Here is a 15,000-nt window from a genome sequence, read left to right as displayed (position 1 = left end):
GTTGAAGTGACATGAAAAGAAATGAAAAATATGTGAATACTACAGGACATGGACTGTCGTTGCTACGGAAACTGGCTTAAACAGCGCCATATTGGATTTTTAGGACACGGTTTTCCAGCAACATCATACATCAGAAATGCTTAATATCAGTTTGGCACAAAGATACACATGACTTTTATCTACAATCATATAGAACGATTGTTTGGGAACAGACTACAGTTGAATTTAAATCAATTTTTGAAATAAGGATTAATGAATATGCGGTTAGAAAATCATTAATCCTTATTACAAAAGCTAATATAAACTCAACTGTAATATTTTGTAAAAATATCGTTCTATATGATTGTAGATAAAAGTCATGTGTATCTTTGTGCCAAATATCTTGCATTTCTGATGTAAGATGTCACTGTAAAATCGTTTCCTTGAAATCCAATACGGCGGCGGTTTCCATAGCAACGGCGATCTGTGTCCATCACTATTTACACATGTTTCATTCATTGCTATAAGTCACTTCAATAACTACCAAAACCAAAACCAAAACCAGGTTATTCCATGTATTCTCCAATTTTAATTTTAGTGCCACACATCGCCTTAACTGTTTAAAGGATATCAGCCTTTCAAACAAAATTTGAATCAACAAGTGTGAAAAGATAATTATCATCTTTTCAGTACCTTCTACATTTTTACTGTGACAAACGAAACTCCCCATCGACCTTAAAAAATCACTAATAACCATGTCGGCTCCTGGAGCTGTTATGGCTTTTTGATTTTTGGACTGTATTTCAAACCTTTTTTAAAGGCACAGTAAGCCTCCCGGAAACCATCACAGATACTGTCAGGCTTTTACACACAGTACAAACACCCTTTCATTTAAACACTCACCGCTTGAGAACATCCTAGGTGCCCTCCGTAACGAGCGAGCAATTTTCAACGATTTTATTTTTGCGTGGTTTATCTTACCCCTGAGCCATCGTGAACCCGTGTGTCTTCTGAGATTGAATCCTGTGCGTCTGTAAACCACAAAACTGACACTATAATGAAAAAGGAGAAATCGGTGTCCCAGGAGGTCAACATTTCATTTCATTCGGGATGAACGGGCTGTTACCTTAGACTGGGCTTTTCATTCCAAAAACTATTGAAGTCTTTTCCTCTTGTTTTTCTTGAACACTTATGTGAATTGTGTCTGCTTCTCTAGATAAATGTGTGGTTGCTAGCTGCTTTGTCTGCTTCTCCAGATAACTGTGTGGTTGCTAGCTGCTTTGTCTGCTTCTCCAGATAACTGTGTGGTTGCTAGCTGCTTTGTCTGCTTCTCCAGATAACTGTGTGGTTGCTATCTGCTTTGTCTGCTTCTCCAGATAACTGTGTGGTTGCTATCTGCTTTGTCTGCTTCTCCAGATAACTGTGTGGTTGCTAGCTGCTTTGTCTGCTTCTCCAGATAACTGTGTGGTTGCTAGCTACTTTGTCTGCTTCTCCAGATAACTGTGTGGTTGCTAGCTGCTTTGTCTGCTTCTCCAGATAACTGTGTGGTTGCTAGCTGCTTTGTCTGCTTCTCCAGATAACTGTGTGGTCGCTAGCTGCTTTGTCTGCTTCTCCAGATAACTGTGTGGTTGCTATCTGCTTTGTCTGTTTTAAGCGTGCTTTATTCATTTTCTTTGATACAACAACAAACAATAACAATATTAAGAACGTTAACAAGCAGACTGCTTATGTACACGTTCTAAAATGATAATCAATACACATTCAGATCTGCTTTGTCTCATGTTAAGGTGGCTGCATGGCGACTGTTTGACTAAGATAGTAGACATTCCTGATCTGTGTGTGTGTGTGTGTGTGTGTGTGTGTGTGTGTGTTTGTATGTGTGTGTGTGTGTGTGTGTGTATGTGTGTGTGTGAGAGTGTGTGTGTAAGTGTGTGTGTGAGTGTGTGTGTGTGTTTATCCTACATACGTGAGAGAGACACTCGTGAGATATTAATCGTTCAAATCACACGTGTGTATATCATGTAAATGAGGTCATGTCAAGCAAGTCTGGCAGGGACCTGTTTTTCCACTGCTTATGATGCCAAAGTCACCGAGACAATCGTCATTATAGAAAAAAAAATGCGCTCGCTAATTACCCACGATGAATGTTTAGAACTAACACGTCACGCCACACTTTCAGAGTGACGTTTCTTTGCTTTGACGTAATAGATTGCACGAGGTAAATTCAGTGCCAAAACATCGTTCAGCGAACTTAAAGAAGTAGACTTCGCGAAGTAGACTTCACCCAATTAATATCAGTCTCTAGGATCCTCCTGACACTCTTGGCATTCTGCTGTCTGGTGTAAAGTTCTCATCCGTCTGGAGGCAGCTAGCGCTCTGTCATCGGTATCTGTGAATTAATCCGTGCTTCATGAAAACAAGGTGTCGGGGGATCTTTGCCAGTGGCATGATAAATAATGTCATTTATGGGACGCCGTTGACAGATGATTAATCTATATCGTCCCGGTACTGAGGATTTTTGTAGTGGTTTGGAGAAAATGATTTGGTTTACTCTGCGAGGGTCATAATCTGTGTGTGTGTGTGTGTGTGTGTGTGTGTGTGTGTGTGTGTGTGTGTGTGTGTGTGTGTGTGTGTGTGTGTGTGTGTGTGTGTGTGTGTGTGTGTGTGTGTGTGTTTGCTAAAGAGTTCAGATAAGTTTACACAGACGAGGTTCGAGTCCGACTGACAAACAAACAAAGAAATGGACACATGCAATGAAGAACGTTACGGTGACTCCACATTTAATGCATGTCAAGGACGTTCTGTCATTTGTTTGCTTTATTTCATTTCAACCATAAGCAATACCGTGTGTAACACAAATAATTTAAGGGATAACCAACCAACATAATTATCCACGTTCACAACAAAAGAAACATGCATCATTCAATTACAAGGTTTATTTACCAATTCCATTTTAACAAACTCGCCTCTCTTCAATGGGTGACAATAACAGCGGTTTATTTACCAATTCCATTTTAACAAATTCGCCTCTCTTCAATGGGTGACAATAACAGCGGTTTATTTACCAATTCCATTTGAACAAACTCGCCCCTCTTCAATGGGTGACAATAACAGCGGTTTATTTACTAATTCCATTTGAACAAACTCGCCTCTCTTCAATGGGTGACAATAACAGCGGTTTATTTACCAATTCCATTTGAACAAACTCGCCTCTCTTCAACGGGTGACAATAACAGCGGTTTATTTACCAATTCCGTTTTAACAAACTCGCCTCTCTTCAACGGGTGACAATAACAGCGGTTTATTTACCAATTCCGTTTTAACAAACTCGCCTCTCTTCAACGGGTGACAATAACAGCGGTTTATTTACCAATTCCGTTTTAACAAACTCGCCTCTCTTCAACGGATGACTAAAGCATACCAGAAACCGGCACGGTTGGCCTAGTGGTAAGGCGTCCGCCCCGTGATCGGGAGGTCGTGGGTTCGAACCCCGGCCGGGTCATATCTAAGACTTTAAAATTGGCAATCTAGTGGCTGCTCCGCCTGGCGTCTGGCATTATGGGGTTAGTGCTAGGACTGGTTGGTCCGGTGTCAGAATAATGTGACTGGGTGAGACATGAAGCCTGTGCTGCGACTTCTGTCTTGTGTGTGGCGCACGTTATATGTCAAAGCTGCACCGCCCTGATATGACCCTTCGTGGTCGGCTGGGCGTTAAGCAAACAAACAAACAAACAAACAAACAAACACATACCAGAAAATAGGGTTTTTTACGTGTCTGTCCAAATTGTATTGAACATTAAATGCACAGACCTTCCAGTGAGAACAGCCCTGCTCATTATCTCAGATCTGGCAAGTCTTCAACATGGGATAAGACCATCCCTCCACTTGGAGACATCCCAGAATTCAACATCCTGGCTGCTTCCGGTGGATGAAGTTTGCATATTGACACTAATGGATTTTAAGAAATGAATCCAACAAGCAAAACCTATTCAGCTCAGACTTCTTCTGCGTTCGTGGGCTGAAACTCCCACGTACACTCGTGTTTTTACACCAGTGGAATTTTACGTGTATACATAACCGTTTATACCCCGCCATTTAGGCAGCCATACGCGGCTTTCGGAGGAAGCATGCTGGGTATTTTAGTGTTTCAATAACCCACCGAACTCTGACATGGATTACAGGATCTTTTCCGTGCGCACTTGGTCTTGTGCTTGCGTGTACATACGTTGCACATACGTTGACCTGGGAGATCGGACAAATCTCCACACTTAACCCACCAGGCGGCCGCGGCAGGAAATCGAACCCTCGAACTTCCGATTAAGAGGCCGACGTCTTACCACCCCGCCACAGCGCCCGTCAGCACTGTTAATCAAGATTGTTGCTTTTAATCAAATAGAAAGATAAGAAAGGAGACGAAGAGTATTTCTTTCTTTCTTTATTTGGTGTTTAACGTCGTTTTCAACCACGAAGGTTATATCGCGACGGGGAAAGGGGGAAAGGGGGGAAGATGGGATAGAGCCACTTGTTAATTGTTTCTTGTTCACAAAAGCACTAATCAAAAAAATGCTCCAGGGGCTTGCAACGTAGTACAATATATGACCTTACTGGGAGAATGCAAGTTTCCAGTACAAAGGACTTAACATTTCTTACATACTGCTTGACTAAAATCTTTACAAACATTGACTATATTCTATATAAGAAACACTTGACAAGGGTAAAAGGAGAAACAGAATCCGTTAGTCGCCTCTTACGACATGCTGGGGAGCATCGGGTAAATTCTTCCCCCTAACCCGCGGGGGGTAACGACGAAGAGTATGTTCACATAATTTAGAAATGTATTGAATATGGGCTATGCGATTGTACGTTTAATTGTGCTTTCCCGTTGTTATTTTTGTTTTTTGTTGAAGATGCATATAGCCTAGTCTTGTATGTCTGATGTTATTGCCAGGTTATACATGTACCAAAAGGAATTAAACACGTGTAGAACAAAAAGAAGCAACAAAGACTTGCTTTTTGGTATGCAAAGGATGGCCTTCTTCCATGTAAACGGGTGGCCATAATGTGAGATGGTGAGCTGACTCGTCCACACGGGAGGTACAGTGCCTTTAAGATATCGTCTACTTACATGGCCATTTACACAAGAAGGAATGTAAAAGGTCGCCGATTCTCACTTTAGTTCTCAATCATCCCTGGAGAATCACAGAAACGAAGACGACGTCACGTGTAGGCACTGGATACAGTTCGCTGACAACTACGTACCACAATAATACGCTGTCCGGACACACACACACACGCACGCACTTACACACACACACACGCACACACACACACACATACACACACACGGACACACACACACACGCACGCACTTACACACACACACACGCACACACACACACACACACACACACACACACGCACGCACACACACACACACACACACACACACACAGAGAGAGAAACAGACACTCACACACAAACTCACACATACACGCACGCACACACACACACACACACACACACACACACACACACACACACACACACACACACACACAGTCTCGCTATTTCATTGCAAGTGATGTTATCTGAGAATCATCCTGCATAACATCATTATTACAATACTCTCAGACCAGAAAACCAATCACACAGTGCCCAATATTACTTCAGAACAAAATACTGAATTCTGATGAGTCCCCATTCGTGAATAGTGCAAGTACTCGGGAAATATCTCACAGCCGTTGTTGATTAGTCAATAAACACTGTATCACATACAGTATACAATAACTGAACGAATGATAATAATACCTGGTAAAACATAGTGTCTATTAAGTAGTATGTATGTACCTCTGTCGCAAAGGTGTTATCATCTTAAACCCGTTTTATATCACACATAATGGACATCATTTAAACGATAAGAAGCCAAACCCTTAAATTTTCAAAGGGCTAAGAAATTGCTTGGAATTCACGTCCCGTAAAGGCGTAAACATTTGCGTGTACGATCTTAGAAATATGTATCACACTATAAATTGTATAGCTTTTAATCCTGAAAGTTAATGTTTGAGTCTGCTTAAAAGATAAGGGTATTTCGTAAGCACCTGCATGCTGAAGATATAATCTGACAATTACTTCACCTAATGTTATTGTACATCCTAACAAAAATAACATTAAACAATATCAGTCACGCACCCAATGACAATCTACGGTAACAGCAGGGACGTAAAAGCCACAACATTACATAACATCCAATCAGAAATGAACACATTTCGAACACATTCCTGTAACAAGTGTTGAACACTTTGTGACATAGTAAGCTTACATAGTTGTACTGGCGGCCGAGGCACGCATAATAAACACGTATAGTGTTCACAACACTACTGAACAGTATGTGTGCTACGTTTGCCAGCAGAACTATGTACAGTGTCACAAAGTGTTCACGACTCAATTGTGACAAAATTGTGTTCAAAGTGTGTTCACTTTTGATGCACCCAGGTCACGCCTTAAAGTAACAGTAGAGACTAAAAAGTCACACGTTCATTAAAGGCACAGTAAGCCTCCCGTAAACCATCACAGATACGGTCAGGCTTTTACACACAGTACAAACACCCTTTCATTTAAACACTCACCAATTGAGAACATCCTAGGTGCCCTCCGTAAAGAGAGAACAATTTTCAAAGAATTTATTTTTGCGTGGTTTATCTTACCCCTGAGCCATCGTGAACCCGTGTGATCCAGTTTTCCCTTTTCACAATGCAGTCGTCAGTTAGTCATTTGAATGCGACTCGACGTGAGCTTATCTACAATAGCACGTTTTTTATGCACGAAACAACGGCTGTGGTTCACAAGAACTCTAGCGATGGCTTTTGACTGTTGAGAGGAACGGCGATTTGCACTGATAAACCGTCGTCTGCTACGACCCTTGCGTGACCCTGCTTCCGGGCTTTTCTTTTTTTAAACTTTCACAACTTCGAATTGTTCTGATCTTGTCTTGATGAAAAACGAATTCTTTTATGATTAAAGAATGTTTGTGTAACAAGCTGTCAATTTATTATTTAGATTTTAAAAGTGAGGTCTAGCGCAAAAACGAGGCGCCGTTGTTGTTAACGGAACAAGTCTACGAAAATAAATTCTTGGAAAATGTCTCACGCTCGACAGAAAGCAGCCAGGATGTTCCCGTTCGGTGAGCGTTCAAATGGAAGTATGCTTGTACTGTATTTAGACGCTCGGGGAGCTCTGTGATGGTTTACGGGAGGCTTACTGTGCCTTTAACATCAAAACATACACCCAATAACACTTTAACTGTAGAGACTTACAAGACACTGCATTACATAACTGGAAACATGCATCCAATCACGCCTTACAGTAACGATAGGAACGTACAAGACCCACTATTACACAATATCACACATGCATCCAATCACGCCTTACATTAACAGTAGGGACGTACAAGACCCACTATTACACAATATCACACATGCATTCAATCACGCCTTACAGTAACAGTAGGAACGTACAAGACCCACTATTACACAATATCACACATGCATTCAATCACGCCTTACAGTAACAGTAGGAACGTACAAGACCCACTATTACACAATATCACACATGCATTCAATCACGCCTTACAGTAACAGTAGGGACGTACAAGACCCACTATTACACAATATCACACATGCATTCAATCACGCCTTACAGTAACAGTAGGAACGTACAAGACCCACTATTACACAATATCACACATGCATTCAATCACGCCTTACAGTAACAGTAGGGACGTAAGTGAGGAAACGACTCTTGTATACAGCTAGCCTGAGAACCGTACTTGTTGATCCGGCTAATGTCGCTCCCAGCCACGCTAAAAATCCCGGATGCCAGGTCACGAGAGCAGGTGACCTCAAAGTGACCTTGACCCGGACTCGTTTTGAAAGACACTTGGTAAAGTTCTACGGTGGGCGGGGGAGCAGGGGTTTCGCCCGGGCTGTCCGGACGGTTGGAATGCTTGTATTTTAACACCACCTCCTCCCTCGAACGGTCGTGAGAGTTGGGCACATAGCGTGCACTTCGAGTCACTTCCAGCAACGACAGAGCTGTACACTGTGTTCGCTGGGTGAGCGTGTAGCCGTTGATGGTGTCTATCGCTGTCTGTACGGCCTGCAGCACGAGCGGCTCGGTCTGGTTCACTCGCTGCCACTCCAAGCACGCGCACCAGTGAGGCGTCACGTGGGCTTGGCTGCACGTGCGTTCCTTGGGGATCTCCTTGAACAGGCTGACCCCCCTCTTGCTGAGGTCAGCCATGCCGGACCCTGTGTAGTTCAACACCTCCATGAAGGTTTCGTGCACATCAAAAGGCGTCGTCAGCCGCTTCGAATTGATCTCCATGTTTCGCACGATGTCGGGGTGCTTTTCGCGGAACCACGGCGGGAAGCGGAAGGAGAAGTAAGGCATGCGCTCTTCTAGCTTGCCCTGAGCAGTGGCCCGGATGTAGTCGTAGCGCGCGCCGTGGTCTGCCATGAGGACGAGCAGGGTGGAGTTGAGGTGTCCGCGCTGCTCCAGGTCTGTGAGGAAGGCAACGAGGTCGTCGTCCAGCGCCTGCACCTTGTTGTTGTAGTCGTGGCTCATCTCGGAGTGAAAGCCGAAGAAGAACTTGGGGTAGGGCCGATACATGTCGAACAGGTCCCTGAACCAGTGCATGAAATTGACGTGTCGGGGCGTAGAGCCGAGGCAGAGAGGGGGGTTATGGCTGTACATCCTGTCCGCAGCCAGGTAGAAGGTCCGCATGTGGTGGTCCGTGGGCTGCTCTTTGAACCCCAGCATCCTCAGCTGGAACGTGCCCACGTGCGGCATGTCCTCCGCGTGCGCCGTAACGTAGCCACGCCTGGCGAAGTCGCGCCACACCCACGGGTGGTTGTCCACGGGGGTGGCTCCCTGGAAACCTCGCCTGGCCTCGGGAAGCTCCTCTTCCAGCTTCCCTGTCAGGATGGGCAGGAGGGCGGCGGGGGTGCCGTCCCCCACGATGTTGTAGCCCCCCATCTCCACGCCCCCAAGCTCGCCGAGGAAATAGCGCCGTGTCTTGGGCAGCAGGCGTGTCCACGCCATTCTGGAGAGCGAGTCAAAGCCGAACATGAAGACGCTGAGGTTGAGTCCTTGAGGCGCGGAGGGCGATGATGGATGAGAGACGCCATCACCATCACCCTCACCTAACGGCTCTGCTGCTTGTGAAGGACCCGTCCGCTCTGAAGGCGTCATCCCCAGAGTACCCTCAGCCAGACCTTCGTAGTATCTCCGCAGGCGCTCGTGAACTGCAGGGTTCCAAGCCACCCCGGAGTGTATGTTCATGTACTTCTTGCCGCTAGCCGAGACGCACGCCACCTTGAAAATAAAAACAAGCAGAAGTGAGCGCTTCAAATATATGAGCAGCAGTAATATGTGACCCTCCACCACGGAATGAGTCGCATGTCACCTTTTCATGATTTTCATATTTTTACATTTTCTTAAAGAGGTTTTTATTCTCTATCCAGTGGTGAAAACCGTTTTAAAAAAGAATGAACACTTTTCGAGTTATATGCCTGTGACTATGGTGACCCTCACACTGTTACTAGACACCCCCCGGACTTATATTATGCCTAGCGGAGAACCGCGCGAGGTGACATGCGACTCATTTCGTGGTGGAGGGTCACATATCAGAACACAAATCCAGACACAACGCTTATGACCTGATAAAACATTACTTTAGGAAAAAGATGCTCTAAATGTGGACAAGAAAAGTAAGTGAAAGCCATGTTGAACAAGTCCCCTGGCATCAAAGTGAATAAGAAGCCTTGAACAAACAAGCGACTGGCAGATCTACAAAAAACAAAAAACATCGAAAAGAAGTGAAAAACCAGTCTCATCACGGGCACCTACAAAAACCTAATAAGAATAGAATGGCCAAGCTACTACCTTGAAGAAGTCGGCCTGCAGTGGCGTGCCGTCCAGCATGGGCTTGACGTGGGGGGCGTGCCTGGCGGAGAAGTCGTCGCGGCGCACGAGGGGGGCGTACTCGCACGTGATCTTGCCGTACAGCCGCCTGGCGTGACGCGAGATGCGGAACGTGCCGTTGGTGACGTAGACCCAGTCCTCCATGTTGGCGCTGCAGTCCACAGGAGACTCCTTGCTGCAAGATGACATACGTCGTGCTAGTATGAAATGTAAGTGTATGTATTTTCCATAGCAAACAAGCTTTCGGTATTTTAGTGGTACTGTTGAACCTGTGAATAACGACCACCCAAAGAACCAAAATAGTCGTTATAGACATTGTTGGCGCTGCAGTCCACGGGAGACGCCTTATTGCAAGATGACACACACCGTGCTAATAGGCAATGGGAGATACAGTCGAACCTGTCCCGGCGACCACCTATGCACAACGACGACCTGCCCAGAACGACCACACTAACGGATCCCCTACAAGTGTTATTGTTCTGTATATTTAATCCACCATTTCCATGGCGACCACCTGTCTATAACGCCCATTGCTGGTCGGTCCCATGGAAGGTCGTTATAGACAGGTTCGCCAGCTAACAAGCTTCCGGTATTTTACTGGTACAGTTGAGCCTGTCAAATAGCGCTATACACACAAAGGTCGGTTTGGAAAGGGTACTAGTATAATTATATGGTAGAAAAACTCGCCCAGGATCCGTGAGAGTGATCGTTGTGGGCAGGTGATCGCTTTTGATAAGTGGTCTCAAGGACAGGTTCAACTGTGTATGGTACTTTTTAGTATTCAACCCGCAACTGGTACTTGCCAGTCATTGTAATTTCTTCTTGTTACTGGTAAAAGACCGATAATATCAAACATGAAAAGTGCACCCGCGGTCATACCTTTTGTTTGAAAACAAAAGCATATGCCCTTGAAGACTTGATCTAACACTTCACTCTTCTTCGTGCAAGACACCAACCTGGAACTACGCTCCTAATTCACAATGCATGGTTATTTCTGGAGCACGGATCAGCCAAAGAACCTTTACCCGAACATTGTCCCCTTCCTTGTCTGTGCAATCGATCTGTAGGTCGTATCCTTAATTACGAACGCTACCAGTACAGCCGCTCCGAGTTTGCCGTCTCTTGTCATCGACACAAGGCCATCGATTGCGTTGTACCGCATGAAGTTAGCGGTCATAAGGTGGGCGAGAAAGGGGGAGGGGGGAGGGGTGAGTGAGGGTAAGGGGAAAGAAGGTTTGGGGCGATCAGGAGGTAAATTACGAGAACACTAAGTCTTACATGCCGACAAAACCACCTCTGAATCAATCATGTATAGCCTCTTTAACACGTGCATCTCCAATCCTTTCCCGAATCTGTCGGTATTGTTGAATACCATATTTCTGGTGACAATGAACTATGCGATGTTATTTGTGGGTACTGTATGCGGCGAGCGCAAATATTTTTCTCTCTCCAGCATTGTCTCCCAACATCCCAATTGCATCCAGTAATACTGCATGATGCTGGGATCGTAAGGGTTGAACACAGGATGCACACATCTTCGTCCGGACAGAATCGTCACGCTCTATAAAGCACACCTAGATGAAGAACAGATCCTCGTTCCATTCACATAGACTCCCCCCTTCCCTCCCCCCCCCCCTTCGTCCGGACATAATCGTCACGCTCTAAAAAGCACACCTAGATGAAGAACAGATCCTCGTTCCATTCACATCGACTTCCCCCCCCCCCCCCCCCCCCCCCTTCGTCCAGACAGAATCGTCACGCTCTAAAAAGCACACCTAGATGAAGAACAGATCCTCGTTCCATTCACATAGACTCCCCCCCCCCCCCCCCCCCCCCCCCCCCTTCGTCCGGACAGAATCGTCACGCTCTAAAAAGCACACCAAGATGAAGAACAGATCCTCGTTCCATTCACATAGACTCCCCCCCCTCCCCCCCCCTTCGTCCGGACAGAATCGTCACGCTCTAAAAAGCACACCTAGATGAAGAACAGATCCTCGTTCCATTCACATAGACTCCCCCCCCCCCCCCCCTTCCCCCCCCTTCCCCCCCTTCGTCCGGACAGAATCGTCACGCTCTAAAAAGCACACCTAGATGAAGAACAGATCCTCGTTCCATTCACATCGACTCCCCCCCCCCCCCCCCCAATGCATTGAATCAAATCAAATCCACAAACTTACGAGTAATACTGCATGATGCTGGGGTCGTCCGGGTTGAGCACAGGATGCACACATCTCTGTCCGGACAGAATCCTCTCGCTCTCAGCACGCTCTATGCCGCGGTCAAGGTTGAACTCGTCCATGTCGGGCTGTGCCGGATGCTGCAGGTGCATCACGAAGCGTGTGACGTGCAGCAGGTGTGCGGCATGCAGCAGCCACGACAGCGCGAAGAGCACAGAGAAGGCGAGCAGGATGGAGCCCAGGTTGCCACGACGGAGACACCGCGACAGCAGTCGGCATGGCGACCGAGATCTGGACTTGAGCATTTTGTCCTGGTTTACTTGGCTTCTTAATTGTCAGTCTGGTTTTACTTGGTAGTGCTGGATACTTTGAATTCTTGTCAGTCTAATCCTACTTGTACGTCCTGGTTTCCTTGGCTTATTATCAGTCTGATTTTACTTGGTCGTCCTGGTTTCGTTGGCTTCTTGTCAGTCTAGTGTTCCTTGTTATTTACGACGAGGACGATAAATATCTGATTTAGAAAAAAAGCATTTGTTAGTTTGTTTGGTTGTTTTTGTTCTTGCAAATAGAGTCTTTGTTGATTTATTGATTTAATATCATTTTAGACACTTTGCTTGCCTCTGTGTTCGTATGCTTATTTATTCTGTACCGTCGCGATTTCTGCAAGCTTGATAATCTATATGTGACACCTTATGTCGTTCCAGTTGTTGTTTCTATTTCTCATCGTTTCTATTTCCAGAAAAAACAATCTCCTGTCCACATTTGAGCCTGTTTGTCTTTTTTTAAATTTTATTTTTTAGATATTTCTTTCTATTTTTCTTCTTCAGAATATGCGTTATTACCTCGGGTACAGCTTTCACACGTTCTTTGATGCTTGTCTGTATCCAAACTCGACGATATCCCAACAGACACTCACATACACCCAATGTTTCTTTTCGGCTTTCGTTGTCCACAAAGTTTGTTCGAGCATTGGTGTGCCGAGAGTAAACGGTGCAGGTTTTCCCAGGGAGGTGAAAAGGCTTCTCATACAACCAAGACTCCAGGTGAACCTTGCTTTGGTCAAACAAGAGTCCCTTGCTTCCAGTTTGCCAGCTTTCAAAAAATCTATTTCAGTCGAGTAAAACACGCAGGAGCAAGGCATGCGGCGCTGTTTTGGTCAAGTCAACCCCTCGCGCAATACCTTTCGTTGTACCTTCAAATTACGTTTCATGTGAGCTTCGTAACAGTTTAAAAAAAAGTAATTCAATTTAGTTTTAAGTAAGGATGATATCTGTTATATAAACAATCCGTTGCTGCTTTTGCTAGATAGAATTTGTTTTTCATTTGTACAAAGAAATGTCTAAACAGTTTTGCAATCTTTCATATGTCGTCTGTTTTCTCAGTATTATTGAAACCACTTGACACATACGACTAAGGTGTGTCGAAGATCCCCTTCTTCAGTCTTCGAGACAAATATCCATCATGCCGTACACGGGTCAAAACTGAAAAAGAATCCTTGAGTAGAAAGCATTGCGGTTGGTTGATTCTCAACATTTCGAAGCCAAGCATAAATTGTCACAGTCTGCTAACTCACAACACAGTACATGTGATGTACAGTGATCTCTCAGACTATATATATATTGTACAGTATCACGCACGGCATAGTACAATGACTTTATAGCCCATATCACGTGTTCTTAAACCGGCAGTAATTTTTCATCACAAACAGCTTTTCTTCAGTCATTGTCTTTTTTACACAGACACCAGCCCAAGTCTTCAGTATTGATCTGCGGGCAAAACTCCAGCCACAAACCCATTTTTAGTTCACAACAAAAAAACACGAACAGACAGTCGGGTACGGCCTCGTGTACCCTGACGAGGTTTGGCATTGAAGCAGCAACACAGACACTGTGGATTTGCAGACTTGTGCTTCAGATACAGAGCATAAGTATCATGGAAGACTTCCAGCGTAGTTCCTGTGATATGGACAGTTTCCTTTCATTTTGGTTTTGAAAATGCAAGCTGTTCTTGATTCTTTGCTGTTGGGGATCGTTGTTTTCTTTCTTCAGTTTTGAGATGTCTCCTCTGTGCGTTTTTCTCCACTTCTCTTCTCTCTGACAAACCTGAAGGCAAACAAAAATCGTGTTAATTCAAATCATATGAGAGAAAGAGAGAGAGAGAGAGAGAGAGAGAGAGAGAGAGAGAGAGAGAGAGAGAGAGAGAGAGAGAGAGAGAGAGAGAGAGAGAGATGTGCATGTTTTTTTTCTTCTGTTTTTGCTTTTTAAATAATTTCCGCTTTGTAAAGCAAAACCAACAAAACAATAAATATTTCGCGTCTTTTTAAAATGTGTTGTTGTTGATGTAAATGATATATTAGCGGTAATAGATCTTTATGGCTCCATCCTACTCTCTCTGTTCCTGCATGAAAAATGATAATAATATTAAAAGAAAGACACACACACACCGGCAAAAACGAAAGCATGCTTCCTATTTCACGAAGAGATCGCTTTCTAATGCGGGGTTCTTAAGATGTGCCTTCCATGCCCATCAGTCTGACTCCAACATAATTATTTCAGAACTTGACAATCCGTACAAAAATAAAGGAAAACAAATTTCCTCGGAATAATACAAAAACACGGGTATGCGTGCTCTCTCTCTCTCTCTCTCTCTCTCTCTCTCTCTCTCTCTCTCTCTCTCTCTCTCTCTTCTCTCTCTCTCTCTCTCTCTCTCTCTCTCTCTCTCTCTCTCTCTCTCCTTGTGTTTCGAAGGATGATGTTTCCTTCTGGTAAAAAGGGACCAAAAAACAATGTTGTTTAACAACAAAATAACACTCGTTTGCTCTGTCTTTCAATATCATTTTCATGTCAAATGTGAAAAAATACGT

General features: G+C 44.6%; 1 protein-coding gene across 1 annotated transcript; it reads right to left on the bottom strand.

Annotated features, from left to right (window-relative positions):
• Window positions 1-5,420: 5,420 nt before the first annotated feature.
• On the bottom strand, window positions 5,421-14,178 carry LOC138945864 (uncharacterized). Its single transcript, XM_070317382.1, has 3 exons — window positions 12,138-14,178; window positions 9,922-10,135; window positions 5,421-9,351 (listed from the first exon to the last, which is right to left on the bottom strand). Exons 1-3 carry the CDS (start codon window positions 12,440-12,442, stop codon window positions 7,732-7,734), a joined length of 2,139 nt encoding a protein of 712 aa, XP_070173483.1. The 5' UTR covers window positions 12,443-14,178; the 3' UTR covers window positions 5,421-7,731.
• Between the last annotated feature and the right edge of the window lie 822 nt (window positions 14,179-15,000).

Source organism: Littorina saxatilis, linkage group LG13, assembly GCF_037325665.1.
Source record: "Littorina saxatilis isolate snail1 linkage group LG13, US_GU_Lsax_2.0, whole genome shotgun sequence".
In the NCBI taxonomy this organism is placed as follows: domain Eukaryota; kingdom Metazoa; phylum Mollusca; class Gastropoda; order Littorinimorpha; family Littorinidae; genus Littorina; species Littorina saxatilis.
This window is presented reverse-complemented; position numbering and strand designations above follow the sequence as displayed.

What these genes read in the sequence shown, in the direction of transcription:
- LOC138945864 (XM_070317382.1), bottom strand. Translation starts at nt 12,442, where the DNA reads ATGCTCAAGTCCAGATCTCGGTCGCCATGCCGACTGCTGTCGCGGTGT. An exon ending in AGCATCATGCAGTATTACTC is followed by an intron (nt 10,136 to 12,137) that starts GTAAGTTTGTGG and finishes GTCATCTTGCAG; the next exon opens with CAAGGAGTCTCCTGTGGACT. An exon ending in TGCAGGCCGACTTCTTCAAG is followed by an intron (nt 9,352 to 9,921) that starts GTAGTAGCTTGG and finishes TTTATTTTCAAG; the next exon opens with GTGGCGTGCGTCTCGGCTAG.